The 24643-nt window shown below is 39.6% G+C and overlaps 1 protein-coding gene across 7 annotated transcripts in view; it reads right to left on the bottom strand.

Moving 5' to 3' along the window:
- Window positions 1–1430: 1430 nt before the first annotated feature.
- The window catches only part of TSPAN12 (tetraspanin 12), a 45310-nt gene continuing 22097 nt past the window's right edge, over window positions 1431–24643 (bottom strand). For 6 of the 7 annotated variants that reach the window (XM_075025016.1, XM_075025019.1, XM_075025017.1 and 3 more), the window contains 4 exons: window positions 16419–16493; window positions 11994–12101; window positions 8986–9129; window positions 1431–3030 (listed from right to left, as the gene is read on the bottom strand). In XM_075025016.1, the coding sequence (XP_074881117.1) occupies window positions 2725–3030; window positions 8986–9129; window positions 11994–12101; window positions 16419–16493 (633 nt within the window). In that variant the 3' untranslated portion in view covers window positions 1431–2724. The remainder of the gene's footprint in view (window positions 3031–8985; window positions 9130–11993; window positions 12102–16418; window positions 16494–24643) is intronic. The other variant, XR_012650044.1, reaches the window with a different exon arrangement.

Here is a 24643-nt window from a genome sequence, read left to right as displayed (position 1 = left end):
AAGTTTGAAAGCGTTCCAATTTACAGTTGAGACCTATTTCAGCAAGTGTGGTTCGATACTCAAAATAGAAGGATTCCTTCCCAGAACACTTCTCAGTAGTCCTTACTAGGGAAGGGAGTACTTCCAGCATTCCTGGCGTGTGGGTCTTTCCCCTAACGACACCAGCCCCACACTGAACACTGTCTGGCTCAGGATTTGGGTAGCCAAGCCCAAGTGACCCCAACTGTCACGGGGGTCCACAAACACTCTCCTGGGAGGCTGGTCCTGTATCAAAGGAGCCCTACCCCAAACGTTCCCTCTGCTCTTAAAATAACCTGCCTACACCCAACAGCAGTGCTTCCTCACCACCTGGGAAGCCTACAGCCAAATGACCCGGGCTGGCAGTATCTCTAATTCTAGCTGTGGGCTTCTCCAATGAACCTCCCCAGCCCAGCTTGCTGTGTTTGCTCCTTCATGAGCTCTAACCCCAACACGAGAGGATACAGAGGCAACGCTCACTGGTAGCGTGGGGAGTCCTCCTCCCATGGGAGGACTTGGGGAGCTGAAGCATGGCTAAGGGAGCTTCCACAGACACTCCTTGGGGAAAAGTTTAAGCGTCAGGGTTTCCTGGACAAAGTGCAGGACTTCTCGCGGCTCTTCTTTACATTACTTATGGTGGAATTCCCTACACTCAGCTGTAATCCACAGCTGAGTGTAGCTGTGTACATGTAAATCCATGCAATCCACAATCAAAAGATTCCACAATTTGTGGTTTGTTTGGTTGTGGGGTTTTGTTTGTTTGTTTGTTTTCTTTAAACAGGGGAAAAAACCCAAAAATGGCTCAATCCACTATGTAGCATCACAGGTCTCTGTAGCAGTCTGAAGTCTAGAGCTGGTCTACATCCAGGCTTTCTCACGCACCTACTCTTTTTCTGCACAGGAACCTCACCCTTAGGTGCAGCAACGCTGCCCAGGCTGAGCAGTGGGAAGGGTGGAAGGCTGCAGTAACGCTGGGCAACAAGGCTTCCCGCATGGTGCACGAGAAAGTATTTCTGACAAAGACACTCCAAGCAAAACTTGGGGGGGGTCTATCCTTTAGCCTTTTTCTTACCTCCCGAAGTAAGTATTAGCATCTGTAGGAGAGGTACAAAAGCAGAAAGGTAATCTTGCTTGCAATACTACCTGTGAAATAATTACACCCGCATATAGACTGCTGAAAAACAAACAGCCCACGCACCTGAAGAGTTTAATTTCATGAGCCCTTAAGAAGCTCTCTCAGAAGCAATAAAAAAAGAAAATGAAATTTATAATGCAGTTTCTCTACAACAGAGCAAGTGGAATAGGTAAAGACATGTCAAATTAACTCACACAAGCAGGAGGACCCTCCCAAGTCCCACCCAAAGCATTCACACTCTAGGACTTCAAAATAAGAAAGCCATTATGGAATTTAAGACAAAAGTAATTTTATTGTCTACCAAATCACACCTTGCTTTTTTTTTTCTGTTACATATTCCAAAACAAATGAAAGAATTTTTAAAATGTAATATTATGTAAAAACCCATTTGCCACAAACTACTGTACTCAGTGGAACAAATATATATTTCAGGAGCGTGGCCAATTGTAAAAATAATCCTATGATATAAACATTGCTCATAAAAATACAGTAAAATGCACTTCTCCCACCTCAATAAATACACTTTAACGCTGTTTCTAGTTGGCATTTTAAGCCACTAGAGAGCTCTTAATGAAGAAACCATCAAAGTATAATTTCTCCTTATGTACTTTTACAATTATTGCAATAGCATCCAGAACTGTAAGCATTTTCCTTGTAGTCTTTTCTTTCTACCTTCAGGGGAGTCACAGACAGGAGAAAAGATTTATCTATAAAAATGTGCTACTCCCGTATCGATTCCCACTTTGGAAATAATTTTTAAGGTTTTCTTTCTTTTCACTAAGAAATAGTCCATAGAACAAACTGTTTCAAAAAAGAATTCTCCAGAATTACTCAGAAAATTAAAGTCTATTGTCCAGAGTTGTAGTTTTGTTTTCAATCCCTGTTTATTATATTTAAAATTAAAAATTAAACAGTTATGTTAGATAAAAATAGAAGTTTTAGAACATCTTTAACAACAACAGCTAGGCTAAAGGTTTTGTTAGAAAAAAGAAAATCTTGCCCTTTTTACAACTCTTGCAAATTTTTAAATCCAAGTATTGACTTGAATTGTAGTTCTGCTTTCCATGCACACACAAAGACACACAATTATATATACATAGATCCCTGATTAAGACATTTTCCAAATGGCTTATTAAAAATGTAAAAGTCAATTTCAACTGAAGTCACATTTTGTTTGTCCAAAGCACACTCATTTCTTCAGAAGACGAATATTTCTCTTCCTTTCCCGTGATGCTTCCTTAGAGGTTCTGTTTGTCTACCTGTGAATGAATCAGTATTTTACACATCACACAGCTTGTGACAATAAGTTAAATACTACTGTGCCCAGCGAATGAGTGCCTTTTAAAAAAACAAACAAACAAAATCAACTCTGTTTCATGGCTGAAGCCATGGCTAAGAGGCTGACAGGCTTATCCTTCTTTCTATGCTGGCCTCCTTCACTTCCATTCATTAGCTGTCTTCTGAAGCATACAAAGACTGGTATATTTGGCATACTTGATGGAACAGAATAAAAATAACAACAAAAACCTATTAAAACTCTTTGTGACTTCTCAGATTCATTGCATCACCTACTACAGCTCTTCCATTTCAAAGTGTGTATTAAAGCTGTTTGCCATGGATGTATGTTCAAAGATCCTTGTCAGGCTTGGTTTCAGTAGCTCCACGGAATGACATGACAGCTGCTGCGAGGTATCGCTCTTCAGGGCCATGATCTGATCCGCCCCAGGATCCCTTCTGTCATAGTACAGAGCCCACAGCAAAGTAATAGTGAGGATCATAGCCAGGATCTGCGTTACTCCAATAGAGATTCCTAGAAATCTCAGCACTTGCAATTGCTTCGTCCCCCTCAAAAAAGTGTACATTTTTTTACCGCATCCCTATGAAACAAAAATAGATTTTAAAAAGTTAGTCAGTATTAATTGGCTTGCGGTTCCCAAGCTTTAGCTCATCCTACCTAGTACTGGCTTTTCTGGCTCCCCAAAATTTCTCTCTCACCTCCTTCAAACAATACTTTGAAAATTATTTTGCCTACTTTTTAATGGCTTCCATAATGCCATCTTTTAAGTTTTCTCATACACTGAGAGTTCACTGCATGTAACAAGCTCCAAGAGATCTCTGCTACTCTTCAATTCAGAAATCACTCAAAGTTGATCTGAGTTCCTATCAACTATCACTGATTTTTAAAGAAGCTCAACTGGTTTTGCAAAGGTTTAAAAGCCATTAAATCCTCTTAATCATCTTGTCTCTCTCCTTAAATTGCAGACCTTCAAGGTTGTCAATTATTTTAAACTCTTTAGATTTTTTTTCTACAAATAATACCATGATCTGAAGTTAAAACACTATTCTAGGAAAGATCTACAGCCCTGCATAACCTCGTCAGTGTTTTTTCCCACCTTTTCTCTTTTAGTGTTTTATCTGGACTCGTATGCCAGTTTAATAGTTCTGCAGAAAATCCCTAGGGAGTAGAAAAATCATTAAATTCCAGATACTGCTTGAGTAAGGAGCATTGAACAGAAAAACCTGTAACAGAGGACTTCTGACAAATTTCCAGAACACAGGAGGTAGAAACAGACTTTCTTTAGTACTTAGTGGTAATAATACCACATACATGTGCCATTACTCTTGCTTTTTATTCTTGAACTAGAAGAATCTCCTCATTGCAAAAAGCATATTCACTTGTGCTAGTTACACTCCGCCTACCAACCCCATCCATAGACTGTATTTTAAATTTAACTGGCTTAATTTCTGATCTGAATGTAGAAACTTCCCTGTCAATTATTATGATGGTATTATACCAAGAGCCAGTTTTGCCTCCTATCTTGTACTGGGCTGTTGCTACTTAAAGCACAGTAATGTCCCGAACTGCTGTGAGAGTAGCTGTAACAACCCGCCCTGCATCAGGCTCTGCACAAACCCAGGCAGGCAGCTCACCCTCCTCCAAAGAGCTGACCGTCCACACGCTGTATTAGAAAGATGGTCACATACACCACCTCTGCAATTATTTACAGAATAACAGTAATTATTACCTACGCAGAAAAAGTCTGATGAAAACTTTGTTAAAACACCACAAGCTGAGGTTTCCCAGAAATGGAAATTTAGCTTTTTCCAAACCATTAGTGCATGCTCCACAGTTTCCTTATGTGGCCAACTAATTACTGTACAAGGCTTCAGGAAAGCTCCCAAGCCCTTGTAAGGCAGCAAGGATCCAGTGCAAACACAAGCTTGTTGCTCAGGAAAGGTGATGCCCAGTCACAGAAAGGATAAAACCTTGAAGAGAGGGCCCCTAGCTACTCTGGCCAATGCTTATTCTCTATTCTAAACTTTGCAGGGCTTCACAGTACGAAAATCAAAGGAATACAGCCAGCAAGGGCAAATTCATAGTAACAAACTGAATGGGATAACACCACGAATACTAACAGGCAGTGGTCCCAGAAGACAACATCAGGAACCCATCAAAATGGGCACTGTCTTCAAAATGTCATTTTTGCATTTATAACCTTACTACATATTTCTTACAGTTTTTCTATGAAAAAAAAGCAATTGATCCAAGTGACAGAATCTGAAGATAGGACATGATAAATAACACTTTTCAATCACACTGAAATTCCCCAAAGCCAACAATTTAAAATGTTACAGTCCTGAATATATTTGATGAAAGGCCCGATTCCTGCCTCACACACAAAATTTACACTGCAGTCAACAGATTTTTGTCTAGGATCTAAATAAAATTAATGTACTATATGATAATTGTACCAGAGTAAGTTAAAGGATCTCAACGTCTTTGCTCCATTCATCATTTCACTGTGTCATTTTCTAAACACTAACACAGTTTAGACACAGAACAAGGAATAAATGTGGATTCTTTGAAATTTGAAAAGAAAAAAAACCAACACTGTAGCAAAAGCAATGTAATTGAACTTGATGAGGAACAAAAATTGTCACTTTGGTGTCTCTTTTTCTTCAACTAGAAGACAGTGTTGTAATTATACTACTTTCCAAATTTGTTTTTAATTACAGAGAAACTGGCTGCATTTTAATACTTTTGATAACTTCAAGGGATGAAGGTACATGCTGGTCACAATTTAAAAATGCTCAACCACAGCGGTATTCAAATTCAGTTCATTCACTGCCTAGAGGAAACATCCATTAACAGAGAGCAATAACATTAATGCCTACATCTCCTGCAGTACAGACACATAACTGAGACAAATTATGCCCAATCTAGATAGACTGCCTCCCTCCATTTAATGATGTTCTTACAGTTCTGCTCTAATACACGTTCAAAATCAGTTTCAAAATTGAGAAATATCCAACCACCCCTGTTATCCTCACATTCATGCATTTTATTTCTGCTTATGCAACACATTCATAGTTGGTAGTGTGCAATTAAAGAGTACATAAATATACTTTCCTCGGCAAAAGTAAAAGTTTGTCACTAAACAGGGAGCTCTTGTTGACAACTCAGAAATAGTATAAAACTTCGCAGCTATCATTCAGAAGAATTAGCTTGAAACTCCTGCAGAGCTATGGATTAAAGGCCTGATCCATATTTACTACAAAGGCCATTTTATATTTTCAGTCTTAAAATGGAAACAAAGCATATATTTCTGATTTACTGCAACATCATAGAATAAGGACCAGATCTTAAATAAGGCACTTCTCAGAGTAGAAAAGATAAACCATCAGTACATTCAACAGATCTCCTGTATACTCCAATTTTGGGTATACTCAAAATTATGCTAGAAAACAGAAGAAAAAATATTGAACATGAGATTTTAATTTTTCTGAAGATATCAACTCCTACCAATCATTTTATTTAGGCTACAGTTCCCGATCACAAGATGGGCAGAGCTCCCCCCCCTTGTCCTCAGACCACAACAAACCTCCGAGGCCACATCGTCATCTGACACACTTCCCTCACAACCACGTTCTTTCTAAGGTTAGTCTGTTCCATGAACTGCACCAAAGGTGAAGCTCATCAGAATAAAAGCAGTCCAAGAAGACTAACAGATTTGAAAAACAGCTTTCAAAATCCAGCAGGGGAAACATGATTCCTGCCAAAATATTCTCAAGCAGAACTGTAAGCAAGCCACCTTTATTTCTACCAAAATTGTATTGTGAAGGATTCCAATTTCGACTACAGAAAGCTTGAGATCCCAGCAGAAAATTACAGCACAGCTACAACAAAACAATTTTATTAATCCTACCCAAACCGAACTTCAGTTTTCTGAAGTACTACAAAGAATTTTTCTGAAGTACCAGAATGGACTTGCGAAGCATTTACACAAGCCAATTTTAGGCTAGTGAAGCTAATCTCATCAGTCTCCCTCTCAAACCACCAGACTATGTGAGTTTGTTTTGAATCACTTTCTAAAAAAGCTTTTCTCCTTCAACTCTCCAAAGCAGAACTCAGACAGATTAGCCTTGCAAGTGTAAGTTGGTTTTGCACAATATTGATAAACATATTAGCAAGTATACTGTACAAGCCTGTGAGAAAACCCACAGGCAAGCACCATGGAAAAAAAAAATGTTTTGCCAATCGAATATTTTACATATCTCAAAGAGCAACAGAGTATTTTTGTGGCTGGTAAAACAGAACACAGCCTGTCCCTTTTTGGAATGGATTCTGCAGTCGAGAATGAAAAATAAATTTGCTAAGAGCTGAATCCATCCAAAATGCTCTGGGTTATGGTAGGGGAAGAACCATAAATGTGCCCTTTAGGTTTCTTCCAGGAAAAAAGCCAGGCAGCCTTTGTCTTTACCAAGTTGGTCTTAATACAGCCCTTATGTTCTACACCATCATCATCTTTGGCTATTAATTTCCTCCAAGTAGAACCAAAAGAACCTGAGCATACGAAGTGCGCAGAGAATCACTTTCCTGGAATACGGTTGTGGGAATGAAGTGTTAGCAGAAGAGATGACATGAGAAAACCTTGCAGTTTTGTCAAGACACTGCAGTGACTAGTAGTCCTTTTCAGAAATTTTTCAGCGTCCTGAGCTCAAAAATTAGTTTTTCATTGAGTGACACTGTTTACATGCTCTTGCTGTTTCACATAAACAGGAAGGATGCTCGGGGCAAATGAACATTCTGCAGCTTCTGTACATTTGCGCTCCTTGAGGGCTCTCTACGGCAGAGTTGGTCTGTACGGTATCAATACTGGCACAGTATTACAAAAAGCAAGCATTATTGCAGAGTGAGTCACAGTTCTTTCTCCTCCAAGAATGTGAGAGAGACTGGCAGACCCCAGAAGAAGCCCAAATGGCTTTCCCATTCAGAGACTGACACTTCTTAAGTGTAACCAGTGCTGCAAGCCTTGCCATAAGGCAGGAGAGGCTCTACAAGTAGCTGGTGGAAAGAAAACAGCCTCTGCTGCTGTCTTTAAGGTTCCCTAGCACAGACCAGCCTTCTGAGGCACCTGCCTTTTGGCAGCTCCATCTTCTCTCTTCCTCGGGGAAGTACACAAGGCCTAGGATGCATGTCTGAAAGCCCAGAATAGATTACATAATTTCTGCTCAGAGCATCAATGCCATACAAACCTAGCAAATCACTCCATGTCAGTGATGCCACTTCCCCAAAACTTGATTGTTTCCTGGCAATAGCTAATATTCATCTTGGCTTGTTTATATACTGAATCTCCCCTGCTTCAGAGGTATTTCTCCGTAACTCTGGAACAAGAGCCGCATAGTAGACACTTGTAGGAGTCTTGAAGAGCAGTAAGAGACTCGGACAAGATAAAACAGTTCTTTGGGTGCTCTTCCATAATGCAGGAGTTGCACTGTCCACTGGAGAAATGTTCATGCTGCAGCATCCGAAAGCACGCTTCTCAGACCCACCCTCCTTCCTATGTACCCTGTATTACTCTGAAAGCAAGCAAATGAAGAATGCACCTCTTCTCGGATCCTCGTAACTACTTGACCAAGACATGCTTTTTGTCGCTATTGGACTGCCTGGACTGTTGGTCATTCTGACATTACTGAATGTACAATTAGAGGTCTTCAGAGGTCTGTTAGCATAAAAAAATAGCAAGTAGCAAAGCAGTCTCCAGATAAAGGTAACTTTAGACAACGTTTTTGTAAGAACAGTTAAAAGAGTTTTAGTAGAGAACATATTTACTTGTTTTTGTAATTTTCACCCTAAGAACAGTAATGACTTGCTACCATGATCACCTCCCTTACCTACTTTGAGTTCAAATAAGCCCATCCTACTTTTAAGTTTGGGGTTTTTTAAATTCTTTTAAAATAATAATCATACTGTAATGTAGAAGAGTTAGAGAAAAAGAGCATTTTCACGCAAAGTTTCTATACAGGCTCACAGTTGAGCAACTGAATTACCTGCCTCCTTGCGTGAGCCCTGTTAGTGAGAGAGCTCTCATCTTCTAAAGGACTTCTCAAAAGCATCCTTCACTGTACAGACCACTAGAGTCCTTATTACCATAGGGTAAATAGAATTTCTCTTAGTTTGGCAAGCTGGAGACAGGACATTACACCAAAACAAAATTTGCTCCAATCAAAAAATAAAAAAATTAATCTCCAACCTAACCAATATAAAACAAATACCTCAATGTTTAAGCATATCTCAGATGTTAACTGCATTGCTACTAACTTATCTCACTTCCAAGGTAAGGGTGGCTGGGTGGGTTCTTTCCCTTCTTCCTTCCTCCCCCCACTTCAGCATTAATAAAAAATAAACATAAACAAACACAATAAACACTTTCCATAAACACAATTACTCTACAAACCTTTCTGCCACACTGCAAGTGTTGAGTTTGGAAAATGACTGGATCGGGAAGACTTTACAAAGCCTTCCAAAATATCCACATTTTTCTTCTTACCTCCTGATAAAGGTCACTGAGATCCTCATGATGTGCCTGCTTAGAGCATCCTGGGAACTCTCTGACACAACAGGAGTCAGGCGGCCAGTCCATCTCTGTCATTTCCAGCCAGTCTGTGAAGTACACCACCCCACAACATTTAAACTGCAAAGGAAGGATTAGCCAAGATCAGCAATAATGATGCTACTTTTATGAAAAAGTAGGTCATCAAAAAAGCTAAATAAATTCCTATTAACAACTTTCAAAATATTTATGTAGGACTAAAAAAATCTACAAGAGCTTCCACATATCTTCTTTTGCTGTACTTTGACACAAAAGCAAGGTGAAAAATCTAATGTAGTGACCAGTGAACACCTCAGAAACAGCCAATGATACTGCTCTGTCATTTAAATCCCAACTGCTCCTTCAAAGGATGCTTCACAGAAATTGTCCTACCCTGTAATTCTGCTATCCTTACTACAAGGAACTAACACATGATAATTTCATGTCAAAAGGGTGGCTAATGAGTAAGTATACCTGTGGCTGAAGGAAGTAGTAGGAAATTATGATTAAGGTCTTACTAGTGAGGACTATTCCTGCAAGGCTACAACTGTGGACACATCTACTGAAAACTAGATGAGAAAAAGCATAGATTCATCTGAATACAGAAAAAAGAAGATAAGATTTTAAAAGTGAGAAAAAACGTATAGAAATCACAAACACTGAAAGGAAAAAGGAAAATGGAACGAAGGGGTACCACACTAAAATAAACACTGCAATAGAATCAACCATAAAAGCAGGAAGTCTGGCTGCAAAGCAGATGAGCCATAATTGGCTATAAAAACCACCAGGACTAACAACCTGTCTTCTCTTCTGCAAAGCACACTGAGAGATTTAAAGCCAAACGACCAGCCTACTACATTCCTAGCTGCTTTCACATAAAAAAGGGCTGAAGCAGCTACATTAGATTTTCTTTGGCATTGGATGGGGACTTGATATGACTGAAAAAAAGCCTTGCTGCAGGAATAAGATGGTGCTTTATTCTGTCTGGATGTTCTCCAGTACCAGCCTGAGTGTTTGTAAGTCATTGCCTGGTTCCTTTGACCCACGGGCTTGGGAACATTTGCCCCCCTTACACGCTTCAGAGCCACAGTCCTGTATACCACACCACTACTCGGTCACAATCGAGCAGATCAGTGCTCACACACCACGTTGGCACACACGATGCCTTGACTTCAGCCATCCTGTTCCAAATCTCACTTCTTCCTTTTTCACCACAGCTTTAATGTCTCTGTTTTTATCAGTTTGTTAGTCAGTCAAAATCCTCCCAACGCGGGACTTTCTATGCATGGAAAGCTCAAGCTTTGGCTTCTCGTTGTAATTGCAAAGACCACCTCGTTAAACACTCTCAAACCTTTTCTTCCCCCCACTCAGTTCTTCCTGACTTCAATTGACCCTTCCCATCTTCCTTAGCATAGTCACAACTCTGATATTAGACCAGCAAGGGCACTGGGGGGAAAACACATTTCCCATCTCTCTCAGATGTTAAAAGATACAGAAGAGCGAGCACAAAGCTGATCAGGCTGAATCTTTGGGAATAAAATTTTAGTTACGAATTTTTTCTTTAGGAAAGAAACTGTAATGCTGACTGAAGAAGGGCCCCAAGCATAATGCTCATTCAGGCATAAAGAACATAGAAGGCTCACACATCCACCATCTGAGTTATGACTAGATGGAATAAAAATGAGAGCCCACCAATAGGTAGGAGCTGTAAAAGAGCCTTCTCAGTTCACTTCAAACTCTCCCCAAATCATTCCTCTGGTCAGAGATGGAATATAGGAAATCTACCTTCTAAAAGGAACTTTTTCTCCCCCGGAAGAGTTAAGGCATAGTTGAAGTTTTATTACTAATATTCATATTAAACCCAGCCATTATGACAACACTACAACAACCAGGAGGATAAGAGGCAGCTTTTAATTTAATCAACCTATACATTTAAACCAAAATACAGTAACAGCTCTGTTCAAGGAAATCAAGATCATTTGATTATATTACCTCAGATACAGAACAGACACAAACACTCTGCCTGTGTATGAAGAATTACTCGGTTTCACAGAGCACTTGCACAGCCAGTGCAGGGGACTGGGGGGGGGGGGGGGGGAGTAACCTCACGTGGTCCTCACTCTTTCTTTCAGGTTTTAGTATAAATACAGACTAACCAAGTGCTGCCAGGAAATGTTTAAATAAACAGGAAATCTGTGCAACAATGATAGATTTCAACATTTCAACAAGGGCAGCACAATGACAGGCATTTAAAGAGTTCTTTTCCTGCACATGAGTTATATTTGGAGTTAATGGGTTTTACCTTGGGCAATTCCATGTTTTTGTAACATAATACTTCATTCTTTAAAAACAGTTCTGAATTTTAGTAGGCTAGAGGGCAAAGCTGTGAATACACAAGGAAGCTTTTTGGTTCGTTTCCCGCTCCCCACCCCCTGTCAAAGGAAATAAAAACCCTGATCACTTTCTCAAACCTCAGCCAAAGAGACAATGTTGGCATCTTTTTGGAAACTTTCTTTCCCACTCATTTCCAGCTAAACACGTATGTCCGTGAAAGGAAACTAACAGCCTACAGGAAGGAGAGCACAGTTTAATATTAAAGCAGCATATAGAAATGTTCACTTTATTTTACCTGCAGATTTTTAATTTTATATACATCATATTCTTATATGTTGTAATAATCCTAAAAGGTGTTGGTGTCCTAACCCCACTGGCAAAGGAGAAGACAGTGTAGCAACTTAACTGAATTTAGTAATATCCTTTTTTTGGTGTTTTAGCATCTTTAGGGCCTACAAAAGCTCAAGAGTTGGATATCAAGTGATGTTAAATGATATCATCACTGCACAGGGTTTCACATTAAATGAACTTGCATTTATTTACCCATTCACTTAAAACCAAACCTTTTCTTTTAGCAGATAACATTTACCAAGCACATATTACTTCAGCTGATGAATTAACTGTCGTCTTACCTCCCGCTGGAAGAAATTCCAAGCATGGGTCAGCCACTGGTACCTAGGTAGGCCATAATTGGTCATCCTGGTTTTCAGCGTGATCATATCGGACCACTGCACTGGAACCTGGAGCAAGGAAAGAGAAGTGATTCACACAACAAATCAGTTGGCTTGTGGCTCCAACTTCCATCTGTTCTGAGATCTTTCCAGTGCAATGACCAAAATAACTTTGTACGCAAATAAAAGAGGAAAAAAAGTGCTTTAATTTTTATGATATTGAAACTTTATGAGCCTTTATTACAATATAAGGAAAAAAAGTTATTTGTATCCTTTGCTTACAAATTAACGCACACTGGAAAAGAAGCTGCATTTCAGAGAGATTCAGAGATAGTTAGGTACAATCTGATTATACCATTACCAGATTTCTTACCTGGAGTAAAACTTGAACTGAGTCCCAACCATGTCATCAGGGATGGCATTTGTCTGCCCCAGTTTAGGTATCTCCCTGGCATCGTCTTAGTCAATAAGAAGAAACGGGCAGCCGTATGGGGCAATTAATCTCAAGATAAGTATTTTAAACAGAACAGATGTATATGATTCCTTTGAAGTCTCAAATCTACTTCACTGTCCAAGGTGACAAACTTAAACATCCAAGTATATAAAATTAATTGAGATGAATTCTACCCCGAGAGTCTTTTCAGTGGCTTTCTGGCTTTGCCTGGAATCCTGCATGCAGGTATCCTGAATGTACTCACTTTCAGTATCTTGCTCAAGAACAGTAACAAGGAAGCATAGACAATGAGGCCCTGTGAAGTTTTCTCTTCACACACACTCATGGCCTTGTAAATCTTTTCTTCTGAAAGAAGGATTGTCGAAGTATTTTTCATTCAAATTTGACTACTCAGAAGTGAGGTGCTGGTGCTCTCCATTGTCAGACTTAGACCCCTAGTTAATAATTTGTTAGAAACAATAGAAGCAAGTGCTATGGCACCTGGCATACAATGCAGTTAAGAGTCAAGATAAGAAACTAATTTCTGTTCAGCACAAATTTCAGTGTGCCAAACTAAAACAAGGAGCTGAACACTTCACAGTTGCCCTTCTAGGCACACATACCACTCATGCTGGGTTTCGCCTTATTCCCATTAGCCTTAATAGTCATGGTGAAAGAAGTCACAATTGCAGTATCAGCTTTCATTTGGAGGGCGGGGGAGCCCAGCTCCTCTAGCTGCTATGACTTTGCTATCCTGTTCAATTTGGAGTGAACATTAAGGGTATTCTGCAAATAGCAGTAAATGTTATTTAAGAAAAAAAATGATCACAATACTTCCCAAGGAGCCTGGTCTTTGTTGTGCTAGATGCTCTACAAAAATATAGCGACAATCACTGCCTGACTGACCCTGTAATCTACACAAGAACATTTGATAGTGTTTCATTACTACCAAGTTATACTACATTTTTGATGCCATGGTAAAGCTTCATATATCATGAATATATTAATAATATCCCAGAACTTTAACACACCTTTCACTTAGCAGAATTTTTACTTAAGCTATAAAGCACTGAACTCACAATTGTCCACGTGAAAAATATGTTAGCAGCAGAGTACTAAAAATACTTAAAAACAATATCACAGAATATTTCAAACATTTACACTGCTCACTATAATAAAAAAATGTGGTTTCGTACTCAATGCATTTCTCTTTCTACTGTGTTGGGAGTTAGCACTCTGCTTTCTTTGGATAATACTTGATATCGCTGCAATTAAGCTCATATTTGCTAGACTATTTTTTATTATCTTATTTGAGTTGAATACAGTCCAGGGTTAGGCACGTAACACAAGGCATCCAACTTCTTTATGAAAACAATGGAAAGCAGAGTTAAAAAAAAAAAAATCACGACGTGAGAGAAGGAAATTAAGAGCAAGGCAAAACAACCTAAACCCCAATGTAGGAAGGCAATTTGAATTCTGGAGCTAAGGAGGGATATCAGAATCTGTGTGTTTGACTGCTCCGAAAATGCCAACATGTCAAACTAAGGACTATGAAATAGCTTCCCATCAGCTCATGCACATAGTAGTGCACATTGAGATGCATATGTCTATATGCACTATACACCCACACTTCTCTGTAGTGTGTAGACAAATAAAAACTAAAGATGCTGGTTTGATTTAAGCATAAGTTCTGTAAAGCTCAGTTTGCTGTTGAGATCTACTTATTATTATTTTTCTAATGAGTATCAAGGCTTGACCAATGCCCAAGTAAGCAGAGAACCCACACTGGCTTTTCAATCTTGTGGGTGGAATAAATTAGTCATGAGGCACACTTCATGCTGAGAGCTATCATGAGCTGGAAGGAAAATTGTTTATACAAGGACGCTTAGAGCCACTTGTCCACACGCCAAGGAGAGCCCATATTGGATCAGCAGAGGCAGTTACGCCTCAGTGACATTTTTGACAACATCACCCACCCACATACACTAATGCCAGCCGATTCTCTGAAACCCACCAGGGGCTTGTGTGATTTCATGCTGCGCTGAAACCAACATGACATCAAGTCACCCCCATGGGTATAAGAGGGAGTCGTCTTGTCTTTATCAAGTAGAGTAGGAGAAAGCATGCTCTAGGGAAGTGACCTGCACAGATATGAAGAACTGCTGAAAAACAACTGTGCTGTTTCAGACTTCCCCATTCCCTCAGGGTCTCAGCAGCAAGAAACGTGAGTCTGGCCAACCTCATCACACGAAGAGCGGTAGTGTTAGGACAAAGGGAATAAGAAGAGGAAATCGGATGGAAAGGGAAAACAAAAAACCCAGTATTTCAGGGGATGACAAATAAAAAAAAAATGTATAAAGGGAGAGAAGAAGACAGAAGACAAAAAAAGAAAAGCAGTTGCTGAAGAGATTTTTCTTCTGTACTGTTTGCATGCTCATGTTCATACAATCAAACTCCTGGGAGAAAGACAAAGAACCAGAGGAGCGTGGAGTATTTGAGTTTACTGTGACCCACTGCAGAAGGTGCTGACATGGAGCTCAGTGCTGCTTCTTCTGGCAAAGGGGTGCAGGGACAGTCTTTTTTTTTTTTCTGGAGGGAAGCAGCATCACCAGTGCCTTGACATATGGTAGGCCTATGTCAGCTTTTATCAAAGTGTCCCAGGTTTAGGTCTCAGTAGCATAGCAGCTAACAAAGTTTTGGGGTCACACTAAAACACACCATCACTTCAGGTTCTCTAACTGAATAGTGAAGGCTGAAAAAGGCATGTACCAGTGCACTGAAGGCTATGTTATTCCAGGCAGCTTCCACTGACGAGACTTCTGTGGAAAGGCGGATGATAGTTATGACTGTCATCCTTGGCAAAACCCCTGCAAAGGGAAGCTGTGCCCATAGGATGAAGCATGCCTCTTGTCTGTGTTCCCCATTTTAAAATGCATCAACGTAAGATGACATTTAAAGTAAAGGGATAGCCTTAATGGCTGTTATATTAGAAGACCCCTCTGGAATCTGCACCACGAGGGAATGAATGCTGATGCAAAGTGCTGCCACATAACTTCAGGCTTCAAATCTGCCAGATATTCCTTTGGTCCCAGTACCATGTAAATATCAAGAAGGCTCCCTCCCATCTTATAGAAATGTAATTGCTACTCACTGTTGGAAAGACCAGTATATTGGGCATATCTTGGCAGCTCAGGGAAAATATTTGTCCCTCTATTCATAAAAATGTACCAGACTGAGTACGAGACATAAGGATGGAGCAGCCAGCAGAGTAACGTTTCAGTTTCATTTCTGCTCAACACTTACTCATTATCTTGCATGATGGTTACAAGTCTTCAGTTTGAAAATTAAAGGTTGGTACAGCGATAAAAACTAGACAAAGATAAAACCTCTTCACAAGTTTACACATGAGTGTTTTATAGCTAAGACATGATTTGCTTAAAACTGGCATTTATAGCTCATGGAGGCAGCGTGCAGATTCTGCCAGACAGCAAGTCCTCTATTGAAAGAACACACTGTCTGTTTACAATGAGGTACACTCAGCTATAGCTCTTTAAAACATGAGGAGCTTTTGGGGCAAAACCCCTTCAAATTCTCACATCCCCTCTCTTAAAATAGCCTATCTTAAGCCTGAAGTTCATACTTTATCCTCAAAACTTCCACTGACTTCAGTGAGAACCTGCCTAAGCAAGAATTCACAAAAAATGAAGTCCTTAAATCAGGGGCTGCAGGATTTGGCTCTCAAATATGGAGGGGGTGGGAGAAACCCAGATACAACCTTCCAGACAGACAAGCTTTCCCAGAAGAATTCTGTTTAAAAAAAAAAGGCAATCACTTGAAATCAGACTGTCGGAATAATGAACAAAGATAAACACTACAGCAATTAGAAAACAGCTAGCTAATGGAAATCTTTGCTTTCTTCTGTTGAAAAAATGCAGCCTCCTTTTCTGACTCACCGTTATTTCCTGCTCATAGGTCCAAACACCACAGGCCAGTTCAACACAGAATATTACAAGCAAACTTCCAAAGTACTGCAGAAAACAGAATGGTCTTAATTATTTTTGATATTCAGGTTAACTTTGAAAAAAAGACTTAACAATATTAAAGGACATCTCAAAACATTATTAACATTTCACGTGATTTAAGACATGGAATCTGAAATACATTTCTGTAACCAAAATATGAAAGATTCATGCAGCAAACTTTCTAAAAGTTTACATAATGTGACATTTCTTACTAACGTAACACAACGCATATGAACATTACATTGGGAAAATAAATTCATTTCCTTGTTGCCCAAGAGTACAAGGCTCTCATGACACATTATGCTAAAACAGTTGCAAAGAGGACAATCTTTTTTTCCCTCATATACATGGGGGTGGGGGGGGATCTTTTTCCCGTGCTATCCATTTAAGCAACATATCCAAATCATGCTAAGAGTGAAAAGGGGGAAGAAAAAAAGAAAAAGAATAAAAAAGAGAAAATTGACAAGACGGAAGCAAATAAGGTTCTTGAAAGCTATCTTCTTATCAAAGTAGATATTTGAGGTCAGGCATAAATGTACCAATATTTATTGAGATGGATTGAAATATCTTTGTCTATTACAAGATCTAACCCTTTAACTATTTAAAAATAGAAAATACTTGTATAAACGAAGAAGCTGTACAGGTCTTGGTTAAGAAAAAACTGGTTGCTGCAATTAAAAAGAGTAGGACTATCTTCTGTATAGTGTCAACAAACCCTTTCTGAACTGCAGGATAAAGCTGCATGGAAATTAAGACTGCTTTAACTGGTGTTCTCTATTAAAAGTAACCCATTTATATTTTATTTAAAGCAGAAGTATAGTTCCATTCATTGGCGACTCCAAACTTCCTTCCATGTCAATGGACTGAGCTCCCGCTTGTTCTCAGCACACAAGACTTAAAGTTACAGTCTTCATGGATTTTAATTTTATTTGGAAATCAAAGAAGCACCATCACAATATAAAATAGAATAGAATAAATACATAATTCCATTAGTAGGATACATGCCAAAAGGCTTCTAACTTAGTCATTTCATTCTGGAATCTATTTAGGACAGGTATAAAAGACACAAAACACATCCTGAGGGATGAAGTGTGAATTTTTTTTTTCTATTAAAGGGTCAATAAGCCATATTATTTAAAATAGAGAATATAAATCCACAAGTGTTAGGATTTAGCAGTCAACTACACAGCACCTTTTTCATTCACCAAGTCTGGAACTGTGGAATTCACAGATACCTTAGCAGCTACTGAACACTGCCTTGCCTTAACTTCTACTTGCTGATCAACTCTAACTCCCCAAATTAAGTTTGTAGATGCAAATAACCAAATTAAAAATGTGCATGTAAAAATATTCATGTGAATTTTCAAGAGAAACCTGTACTCATGCCCTCCTCCTGCAAAGGTCTGTTCAATGGTGTTGAAAGAAGAGGTCCTGTTTTACTAGTCTTCACCATGTGACTTGCATCTTCATAGTCATTACAGCTGGACAACACATTGCATATCCTTACAAATCAACATTGTAAGCACACACAGAGGTCCAGTATAGGCCTTCAATAACCAATACATTCATCCTCCAAAGGCCCAAAAGAGGAAAAAATGAGTCGTACTTTGTAAGAACAATGATGCTTTCGCTAAAAAATAAATTCATGAGCTTCTAGACAATGTATCTGCTGTCACTGTAGTGCCTGCAAGTTATGCAAAGGGTTCTTTAAAAAAACATGGAAATTTACTTTGCAAAGTATTCATTTTGAAAGGAGGAATGAATGCCACAAGATTTAGCTCTTTTAATTCTTACCAAAAAAAAAATGTTTAGGGACACTATGTCTGATACCGACATTTTTGAGAGGGAGAACAACATTTTGGTGAAAAGTGAATTTGAGTTCCAGCTGTCAATTTCAGTGGTTTTATCCTCTAATTGAATAACAAGGCTGGGACTGTCTGCTATCCCCAAATCATATACAAACTCCCTGATCATGGTGAACACAATACATCTGGTGGTGTATGTATGGCATTCTCTGGAAAACTCTAAATTCGCAGTTCCTTGTAACATTTCATTCATTCACCAACCTTAACATTTGAAACTTCCTCATTTTTGTCAGTGTATAGTTAAGGAAGTTTGTGGTAGCAGTTGGAGACAGAAGAGCCAACTTTTCTATCCCAGACTGAATATAGTCTGGGATAGAAAACTATTTAGCCCAATTCACTCATAAACCACTTCTGGGTCTGCCAGGAATTCAGCACTCCTGACTAGCTACATCTGAACACATCAGGGCACTGCGGAATCAAGCCTTCTGTCCTTAGAAAGCACATCTTCTGTCCATAAGGCAAAAGACAAGAAAAGACCCAAAGAATTTACACACATGAAAGCACATGCTAGGAACTGAACAACTGCAGGCACACCAAACTCGCACACAGGAGCTTCAGTTTCACTTTGCTATGGAAGGGGAATATTATACCTCTCTCTAAATGCAATGGTTTGCAAAACAAATAATTCTTATGTAAGTTGTGGGGGGAAAAAAAACCTCTAGCCATTATTTAAATTTATTACCCCTAATTTCCATCTTCCAAATACAGAAATTATTACTGGCTTCAATGCTTATTCCTTGTCCCCAATTAAATTCCCACAGGAGTCTGAATGTTAAATGCATCTTCCTGCATTTACACACTTCTGCTTTTTGCCAGACGCAGGGACTTGGTTTTGAAGCAAGGCTTAATATTTCTTCCTATGGGCTGAGTGGCTACGCTTTGTCCAGGAGATTAACTCACTGAGGAGCACTATTGTACATTAAGCTCAAAACTGCACCAGCAGATCACTTATATTACCTTCTACAGCACGCCTCCCTCGGAGCACTCTTGGCCATTGCTGAGATAGTCTACTGTTTTTTCACTTCTCTTTTTTTTTTCTTTTTTTTTTTTTTTTTTTTGGCAGGGAGAGGGGATAGGGGATAGGGGATAGGGGAAGGCACAGAAGCGAGTGAGTGGTTTTGCAAAGATATCTACAGGTTATCATAAAATAAAATAGAACTACAAGCAATTAATGCAAAGCCACAATCACTTCAAGAACTAGAGACCTTTTACATGGCAAATACTACAGACTTAACATTTCTCTTTTGTAGGCAATTGGTAATCAGTATCATTCTCTCCCTAGTCAGTCTATGCAAAGTCATCAGAAAATTGAAGCAGTGCCTTCATCCTGCTAGAAACCCAGTGGAGTCAGTTTCACTGAAATGCACTAGCCATTTACTGCTCCTCACTAAGCCATGGGCATGCATGTGGCCAAGATCCCAAACTTCAGCATCCTTGCAGTGTGAAATGGATGTTGCCAGTCAGCAGGAGCTGGTTGTCCTGCAACCTCTTCATTAAGCTTGCTCACCACCACTGGCCACAGGGGAGGAAGGCAGGCAGAAAGACAGGCAGCAGCTCTGTAAAGCAGTAGCTTTCCAACAGCAGCATCTCCTCTAATACCTGGAATGTTGCACAAGCACCTGGATTTTTTTTCTGCAGCGATGTATGGGTACGTGTGTGTGGCTCCATTGCCAGAGTACACAGCTGCAGTACTGACAGCCTGCGGAGGCTTACACAACTGTACTTTTCCAGCACATCAGTCCTGAAACAGAGGTGAAGGAACTGGGGACTCCAGAAGAATGCTGTTCCCTGTCCTTTCTTGTACAAGAGAGCAGACAGGAAAGAAGTGGGAACAGAAACAAAGTCATTACTGTGAAAACCACTTTCAGAGAGATGTAAAGACAGAGAGATGAAGGGCCAAGGAAAGATATTAAAGATACTCCCTATGTAATCACCAGATCCTCTTCTGCTGGAACACTCTTCATGTGCTACAGGCGTAAAAGTAACCACAGACGACATCCTCATCCTGCCCTGAAGCCTCCAATGCAGAAACTACACATCAACAGGACAGAAACCCACCACAATGAATACTACCTGCTAGTGCAGAGACACTACCAGATCATACTCGGCCACTACAGCTTCTAACAGCCTCCAGAAAGGTCTTGTTCTTGGGCAAGTCAGACAACCATAAGTCCAATTCTATGGGGAATTCATATGTAAGACAGAAAGGACAGCGGGACATATTGAATGGAAATCCAATCTTAACACATTGTGCTTCAGGCTTTATATTCTTCCCTGCAATTGCCCATGATTGCAACAAAAAAATCCTGTACTCTTCAGGATAGAAAGCCATGAGGGAGAGATTTTATGGGGAGGCACGTCATGTGTGTGCTCTTCGCCATTACTCTCTGAAGAGAACGGAGTTGTTGGAACAAACACCTTTTAAATAAATGCAGAGTATCTTAGATTCAGTAATAGTGGTTTTGTGCTTGCACTTGCTATTTTTATTTGTGTTTGTATCTAAATGGTTGAGATGATCAAGAAAGAAATGTGTTCCTGTAATGTATTGAGTGGTGGTGGTCATTTGCTCAGTTTGGTAGAACAAAGAGAATAGCAAAAAATTTCATAATTTAATTAGGATAAATTAATTTGTAGTTCAGTTTTTAGCCTTAGATGGAGAGATAGGAAGACATTTTGGGCATATGCCAGAGCATATGTGCTCCATGTGTGAAGCACTGGCATATACGGAGCTTGTACCCTCTTATGGGATGCCACTGTAGTGTGCAGAAATCTTATTCAGACTAAAACTTTTGATCCTATTTAGACAGTCCATACAGATCTTTCTAAAAATTGTTTTGAATTATTTTGATTTTTTTTAATGCATATTTGAAAATACCACATACCTTTCTAGTGCTTTATCAGGTTTTGATAGTCTTTATGCAGATAGCTATCTGAATGGCCATCTGAATTGGCACAAAACCTATTACTTCAATGCTAGTCCCCATTTTTGGTTTCTTTTCTCCCTGTCTTTGATTATTGCGAATTGCAATACAAAACTCTTACTATAGTTCTAGACACTTTTTTTTTGTCTTGAATATGCCACACAATTCCTGCAATTAATCACTTAATATAATTTGCCTATGCTTTTCAGGCAACAGATGAAAAGAATTGGTGAAAAATAACCTTCTATTTTTGTTACTAACATGGCAACAGGAGGATGGAAAGACTGGGACTTCAGAAAACACAGTACACGGAGGGATTTTGTAAAAATTTTGCTTCTCTTCCCACCCCAGTCCCCATTTTAAGCGCCCTTCTCCAAAGTAATTCCAAGAACACAGAATTTTTCAGAGATTTTTTGACAGTGGAAATACTAAATTCTAATTACATTTAGCAAAGGAAAACTAGAGTTAAAACTCTAGGGTCCTGCAGTAGTCTCCTTCAGTGCAATAGCCAGGGCAACGTGAATACCCAGTGCCCTATTATCAGCCACTGTGATAATCCCACTGGCACAGACACAAAACCCACATGACTGTCCTCTGAGGATGCCCTTCCAAACTCGGGTGTAAAGCATTATGCCAGAAATGAAGCTAAGAGCAGGAGCCCTCATAGAAATTTGATGACTTAGGGTACTTGGTGACCAACAAGTCACTATGGCCCTCTGGTGCTGAGCAGCCCAGGCAGGTAAGGGTAGCCATACTACAACGCTGTGCATACCCAAGTATGTTCCTGAAGTGATACCATATGGGGGTTTTCTCTGCTCTGCCACAGCTGGGTTTGGTAATTTTTTGCCAATGACCTATGGAATGCCTCATCAGCATTCAGCTACTATAACCTGTAAAATCAGTGGGCTGTTAGCCCCCACACAAGGAGGATCGAAGACCTGAACACATTCCCAGTCATGCTCTCTTGATCCTGCTCATACCAAACACGGTACGATCATTTTGTTTGCAGGCTGAAAGTGTGATTTGGAAGCAAGAGTCTAGGCAATCCGTGAAAACATGAACCGAGACAGGGCTCTGCAGCAACCCAAATTTCATCAGAAGTAGAAAGGCACAAGAGTGGCTTAATCCATCTTTTTTCTCCCTCAAACCTTTCAGTTTGCATGTTGCATGATGCTCCTGTTACTGGGATTAGGACCCTGTTTCATCTCTTCTGACAGCTTCCTAGTTAACTACTGCCATCCTAGAAGACTTCACAGTCTACTAATTCATCCCTAGAGAACAAATATATCCCATAACACAACATACTCAAAATACTGACTTCTGAAGCCCACTTCCAGTCCGTGAGAAAGCAAGACAGCATTCTGTATATGAAAGCAAACGGCAATGGTAGGCAGTAGCTAATGGCTGGAGGCAGAAGTTGCAACATGGTGAAGAAAAGCGAGAGCTTGGGGAGGCGTTGCAGCTTTTGGAGAATCTGGTCTACAAGACTGCAGAAATCCTTCCATTTTTGAGCAAGTGTGCCTGTCTTTGAAGGATCAGTGTATTTATTAATGAATCATCATTCACATGCTCAGTATTTCATTTAATAAACACCTTTTTTCAAGCTGTACCACTCTCTTCCCAAGCATTTTTCTTTTCTGACAGAAGATATAAAACTTTTTTTTTTTTTTTTTTCCCCTCAGACACAAGAAAAACCACAACCCTTATGTCAGGGCAAATGAAGAGTATCTGATCAGCAAGTCCAGCCTCCTCAGACTTGCTGTCTGGTGCTCACACCACTTTCTTGGGCAACGTGGTCCATATGGCAAGAGAGGCAAGGAAAGCTCTGGGAGGGAAGGGCAGGGGCTGAAGGAGATTCCAAGGGGAAGGCAGCTGCAGAGTGAAACCTTACAGGAATCTCTAAAAGCCTGGAGTATATGGTATGTAAAACAAATGCCAGAAGATTTTAAGAGGGTTATGCATAGCATTTCCCAATGGCTAACAGCCTGAGCGCGTCAGCCCTGTTCTTCTGAGACGCAAGCCATCCAGACATCTGTCTGCACCCTGAGAAACATCAGATGACCACCACCGCTGGATCACCAACAGGAACAAGACTCTTTCTGTGCAAAGCCTAACAGGAAGCCCTTCCTCCCTCAGTAAGTTACAAGCTATGGTTCCCTTTATTTTTGTTACAGTTTACAAACTAACAAGGTTATTTTAATGATTAATCCAGCTCTACTTTTTAAAAATGGAGCAAGCACTCATTAAATAGAGTCAGACAAGCTGCATGGAAAACTGAAATCCTCTGTTTATCCACTCCGGCAGCACAAACTTTCCCCTGCCCCCCTTTCCTCCCTCCCTCTCCAGCTCCCTCAGCCCTGCCCTGAAGGGATTAACAGTTCATTTGTCATTCCAATTTAAAATTTGGTTTACTTGCTTGACAACACAGAAATTTGTGAGACACAGTCACAAGTCAACAAGGAAATGGGCTGAAACCACCAACTTACATTAGCTACTGAATGCCATCCAGTTCTTTAAAATAAATGCATTCCACAGCAAAATGATCAAATATCTCTACAATTTTAGATTTGTTTTCCCAGATCACAAAATTTTATCAAAACGTCTTGAAGCCTGGGGCTTTTGCAAAGTCCAAGTTTTATATAAAAGCTACCACTTTTTCCAAAAACTTTATAACTAATTTTCCTAATAAAAAAAAAAATTGATGGCAATGAACATTTTATTTTTCTAAGGTATGTGACCAAGTTCTTTTGACTGACCCCTTTGCTTTTTTAAAAACTAAACAAATTTTTTTATGTATAATTTTTTTAATGTATAATTAGAACTTTACTTACAGCCTCGATTCTTCTGTAAGATATTAATGACCTGTTTTAAATTTTTACTTTAACGGTTAATCTTTGCTTATAGAAGGAAACAGGTATTACTTTGGAAATAAGCAAATGCACACTTCAGACAATTATTAGGATTTATTTGCTCAAGGCTTAATTATCTCAAGTCAATGAACTCCAAGGAATAAGGGTCATTGCAAGGTCATGGTAAAGTACTGAACAGGACATAGGTAAAGATAGCCATTAGACCATAATTTCCTCATGGCTCACAATTTTCCCTTCCCCCTTCTTCTCCCCTTATTTCATAGGATTTATACTAAAACTAAAGTTTCCTGTTCCACACAGATTTTTGAAACAGCTCCCTTCATCTCTCTACCCCCTCTTTATTTTCTACCAAGGAAATTAAACACCATAAAAATGCTTCTTTAGTCAAGAAAATCCTTTTTCCTTGTAAAATAGACCAATTCGGGGCTGATACACACAATAACTCTGCCTCAGCATTCCCCAAAACACTTCAAACAATTCACCATTTTGAGTGAAGGAGT

This window comes from Buteo buteo, chromosome 4 (assembly GCF_964188355.1).
Source record: "Buteo buteo chromosome 4, bButBut1.hap1.1, whole genome shotgun sequence".
Classification (NCBI taxonomy): Eukaryota; Metazoa; Chordata; class Aves; order Accipitriformes; family Accipitridae; genus Buteo; species Buteo buteo.
This window is presented reverse-complemented; position numbering and strand designations above follow the sequence as displayed.